The 5,360-nt window shown below is 38.4% G+C and overlaps 1 protein-coding gene across 1 annotated transcript in view; it reads right to left on the reverse strand.

Annotated features, from left to right (window-relative positions):
• Nucleotides 1-2,742: 2,742 nt before the first annotated feature.
• LOC107736955 (serine/threonine-protein kinase Sgk2-like) overlaps nt 2,743-5,360 on the reverse strand; it is a 9,051-nt gene continuing 6,433 nt past the window's right edge. The window contains exons 10-14 of the mRNA XM_016548346.1: nt 4,653-4,748; nt 4,402-4,557; nt 4,222-4,311; nt 3,541-3,591; nt 2,743-3,255 (exon numbers count right to left, since the gene is read on the reverse strand). Coding sequence (XP_016403832.1) covers nt 3,145-3,255; nt 3,541-3,591; nt 4,222-4,311; nt 4,402-4,557; nt 4,653-4,748 — 504 coding nt within the window. The 3' untranslated portion in view covers nt 2,743-3,144. The remainder of the gene's footprint in view (nt 3,256-3,540; nt 3,592-4,221; nt 4,312-4,401; nt 4,558-4,652; nt 4,749-5,360) is intronic.

Here is a 5,360-nt window from a genome sequence, read left to right on the forward strand (position 1 = left end):
CTGTCAATCAAACTATTGTGGGAGGGGCCTGTCTGTGTGACGTCACACAGACAGGCATCTGAGATCGGCTCAATTTGAGAAAGGGGTAAAGATTTTAGTAGATTAACAAAAAACCACTGGGTGGATTTTTATCATTTTAAGGTGGTTGTGTACACACACTGCCAACACACATTTCAGTTCAAACAACTTGTAAAAGTGCATGTAGCATCATATGACCCCTTTAAAATCTGTTCAAAGAAGTCATGCAGCGTATTCCAGCCTCAACTCAATGTGTGCTCTAAAATCAGTCCAAAACATGTTTAAACACAGCATGAAGCTATAAAGTCTGTGCCCATCATACACTACATGATCTTCTTTGAAAAACTCTGTCTCTGAATGACCAAAATCTGTAGATTGGCTCTGACTTTGATCAACTTTGAGCAAAAGTCGCAGTGTACTCCAGTCTTAAAGGAACAGTTCACCCAAAATGAAAATTCTGTCATGGTTTACTCCACCTCGAGTCGTTCCAAACCTGTATGAGCTTCTTTCTTCTGCTGAACACAAGATAGTTTGAAGAATGTAGGGAAGTTAACTAAGCAATTGATGGTCCTCATTGACTTCCACAGATCCAAAATATCTTCTTTAGTAGCAGAAAAAAGAAACAAACAGGTTTGGAACAACTTCAGTGTGTGTACATGATGACTGACTTTTTATTTTTGGGTGAACTATCCCTTTTAACATCCCTTTGCATCTTTATAGTGTGCTTTCATTTGTTTTTACAAAACTTTATGGAAGACGTGATGTTAATTATCAGCCATTAAGTTACCTGAAAATACTTACGCCCTATGGATGGAAGCAAGAATTTCAATATTACTGAATCCAAGAGAATTGATACAATTTATTTGGATGGAAATCAGTAATCCTAAAACAGAGCTGTTCAGTCATGATGTTAATTTGTACCCAGAAGGCTAGCTCACTGTGCTAATTTCAGGGGGGCAGTTCTAACCGCATTGCACGACCGTTAGTGAACAGAGCACATTATACATATAACAGATGTGTAACTTTAGATAATAAAATGTAAACTGAATCGTTCTAGGACACCACTTTAAAACATCTAGTGCCCTACATACGGGAGAGTGAGCGATTTCAGACAATGAACTTCATGATTAGCATCCCCGGCTAGTTCAGAGGCAAACTAACCAACACTTTCCTCAGGAAAAAACAAACGTTATACTGGTAAACTCGCTCTGTATCAGATGTTTTTAGTTTATAATAACTAATACTTTAATATTAGTCTAATAACAAGAACTCTACTCTCTAAAACTGAAGCGGTTTTCCTATATTTCAGACACTAAGATAACACGACAAAACTTCGACAGTTAGTGCAACGGCCGCTCGCATCCCTACCGTTACATCTGCCGATAGATTAGCAGCTTTGAGCGCCAGTTTGTTGACGGAAATAACTGTCTGTCATTTGTTCAAACACAGTGGAGAATATTTTCAGCAATTAAACGGCACACTTTTTAACTGTTGTTTTTCTTTCTTACCCACACACTTGCCCGGGCATTTCTTCGCTGTCGTGCAGGAGTTTCTGAAAAGGCAACGATAATTCAAGAAGTAAACTCGCTATTACAGTGAAAGAGATATGTGTTACAGTAGTGAAAGCTGGCGGTGCGTGTGTCGTTTTGTTTGCCTCGCACGCGCCTAACCTCCAACTGCTGCGTCCTGAGCCCGCGCGCACAGCTTCTGCGCTCGACTGCGTCACATCTGCGCTCAGTTTGCGCAGCGCAGCCGCTGCTTTCCTCCCACTGCAGCCCAACGGGTCTGCGCAGAATTACGCAGCACAAACCGCTCACGACCGTTACAGGTAAATTCAGTGACACGCAGCATGTACTTTACATTTAAGTGTTTGTATTAGGCACTGCTAGCACATTAAAACGTGTTTAAACATGTATTCAAATCTGATTGCATTGGCATCTCTTTTGTGCCGACAGAACTTTCTGTTATCAGTATATTTGTGATTCTAGATTACTACCTACCTATATATATATATATATATATATATATATATAGGTAGAATGTGCTGATTTTTTCTTTTTTGTCACCAAATGAGCTTATCTGCAGTCACCTGATGAGACTAAAATGAGCAAGTTTAACCTTTTGCGTAAGGGGCAAAACTAATGATAATTGATCTAAAAACTTTTTCTAGTAATCATAAAGTCAACATGGGATTTTAAATACCTGTTTCTGGTATTTCTGTTTCAGCTAGTCTACATGTCTTGTGAATGGTTCATTATAAAATCATGAAATGGTTCGTTTTTTTATGTTTATTTAATGGAAGTTAACATTAATGTTATAAATGTTACTACTAAAACAGATGGAGATGCTCTGATTAGTGGTGAAGTCAAAATGAATTAATAGTGTGTGAATGTAATGTTTTGCATGAATTCATTGCTGCTTTGTCATATGGAAACAAAAAGTGCCACATCAGAGGAAAATGAAGTAAAAGCTCAGCACATTTTTTTCCAAGGTGAATTCTGACATATCACACAGATTAAAGGAAACTTTAGCACGATTTTACAACACCTTAAACAAAAACATGTAACATTATGAGCAGTATATCTGTACATATACAGATATACATATACATTTATCAATGGTTTTTCACATATCTGAAGACTTTCTAAGCATTAATACATGATTTCATAAAGCACAGTCAGATTAACTTCACACTTACGGATCTTACATAAAATAGATTTGATTTTGACATTTTTAATGACAGAAGAAATGCTCTTACAGGACGTTTTGCACAAAACGTTACAAAGCAAAGGTGTAATTTTCCATGCTTTTCAGTAATCAGATGAGGAACGTTAGATGAGGATGTTGCCAAGAGTAAGGCACGCAGATCCACGATCCCCAAAAGATACAGATTTTGCAACTATAGCTGCTTTGCCAGTGGTGCAATCAGCAAATCCATCTCCCGCAATGTCCTTTAGTCTTACACAGCGAACATGAGTGCATACTGATGAGATATCTTATGATGAATGTAAAATGAGCACATCTTAAAACCCGTCATCCGACAGGTGCGTTTGCCCTCATTACAGTCCAGTGTTTTTCCAGCGCTCAGTGACATGACGGTGAGAGAAGCCTTCGTCGGTCGGCGCCTCAGAGGAAGCCGTCTTCTCCAGAGATGTATGAGAAGCCGTTGAAGGCGTTGGAGCTGCTGGTGGCCAGGCTGGGGGTGGGGTCTGGAGTGCGGCCCACAGAGTTGGGCACCATCTCTCTGGTGAACTTTTTATGGAAAGTAATGCGTTACGTTACTTTTGAGTTACTTTTTAAAACTTGGCAGGGTTTGCTTGTTTATTTTTTAATATAAAATGTTCTTCTTTTACAAATGTAAAATCCCTTTCACACCAAAAGTGAAATGAATCCGCCTCAGGCTGAAGGAAATGTAAATTCACGTCTGTGCAGTAGAGGGCGCCGCTCAAACAAATCGCATGAAGAATATGACGCAGGAGAAGAACGTTCAGGGTCTGGAGTGCGGCCCACAGAGTTGGGCACCATCTCTCTGGTGAACTCTGGGTCAATGTGCTGAAGGTCTGCTGGGCCTCTCTGGAGAAACACGGCAGAACTCTTATTACACACATCGCTTTCAGTCTAACACTGTCAGATGGAGCAGAAATGAATGTGTGCATGCAGTAAAGAGGTGCATACAGTAATAATCTGTATTTGCTTCCTAATAATCACCAACAGTGTTGGGGAAAGTTACTTTTAAATGTAATGCATTACAATATTGCGTTACTCCCTAAAAAAGTAACTAATTATGTTAGTTACTTTTTATGGAAAGTAATGCGTTACGTGAGTATTGCAGGTTTGTATGATATTCTGAGTTTGCATTGCACTGTCTTTATTCATTTTGAGGAATACTGAATCTGTTTTTGTGCAGGTGACATGAGTAAATACATGTTCATATTTAGTCTAGATCTACAGTAACACTCACATACAGTACACTTACTCCTGATTTCTGTCGCCATGGCAACACCGGAGCTGTCACTCAATACATGGGAAACAAAGTAACTGGCGTTACTTATTTGAAAAAGTAACTCAGATATTTCCTTCTAAATTAAAAAGTAATGCGTTACTTTACTAGTTACTTAAAAAAGCAATCTGATTACATAACTCGCATTACTTGTAATGCATTACCCCAAACACTGATCACCAAGGGAGTTTGTAGTAACCTACCACATTTGGGTTATATGGAGGAGTGATTCGCTTGTGGTAGAGGTCGTCCCAGTTAATGGGGGCAAAGAACACATGATTTTTAATCTCCAACTGCAAAACCAGAACAGTTGACACATTAACAGTGACTCCTGGCCTGATAAACAGTTTCACAATGACAAAGACCTCCAGAGGGTCACTCACAAAATCAGCAATGGCTCCTATCCGGCTACGCTGGTCTTTCTGCAGGAGTCCGTAGAGCAGGTGACTCGAGGCCTCCGACTTCCCCGGCGCCAGCTGCAGAGGTTTATGCAGGATCGCGTCGTACATCTCAGACACGTCCTGGCTGTAGAACGGAGGCTGTGTGCCACAGTCATCCCAAATTAAATGTGATTATGTTCCATTAAGTTTGGGCCAAGAAGATTAAAATATATCCAGTGAATGTGTGAACTTACTAAGCTGTAAAGCATCTCATGGAGCACAGCTCCGAGACACCACCAGTCCACAGTGCGGTCATACGGCTCTTTCCGTAGGATCTCAGGGGCCAGATACTAAGAGTGAGAGAAAATCACATGACTTTGTCAACCCAGATACATAAAATACACTCACATTAAACAGTATGTACTATATAGCAAATCTCAACTGCTCTAATTTGTTTATATTATCGAAAAATGTAAACTATATTATAGCCCAGTGATATATTAACAGTTGAACATATGGTACATTCTTTGCCTGCATGTATACAGTACACTCACGTAAATATATATATATATATATATATATATATTAGTGCTGTCAAACGATTAATCGCATCCCAAATAAAGGTTTTTGTCTACACAATATATGTATGTGTACTGTGTATATTTATTATGTATATATAAATACACACTCATACAGTATATATTTTGAAAATATTTACATGTATTTACATGTCTATTTAACAGCACTAATATATATATATATATATATATATTAGAGATGTAACGGTATGCAAATTTCTTTTTTAAAATCAACAAATAATAAATTTAATTACTTTTTGTTGCGTAAACACTAAAACTATAGCATTACCAAAGATGTCTGGATTTTAAAGGACAACATGACAGAATAGCATGTACGAAATGTTCAAATAAAGCTTTGAAAAAGTTTCATAAAATGGTAAACCT

Source organism: Sinocyclocheilus rhinocerous, unplaced genomic scaffold (genome assembly GCF_001515625.1).
Source record: "Sinocyclocheilus rhinocerous isolate Xijiao unplaced genomic scaffold, SAMN03320098_v1.1 scaffold554, whole genome shotgun sequence".
In the NCBI taxonomy this organism is placed as follows: Eukaryota; Metazoa; Chordata; class Actinopteri; order Cypriniformes; family Cyprinidae; genus Sinocyclocheilus; species Sinocyclocheilus rhinocerous.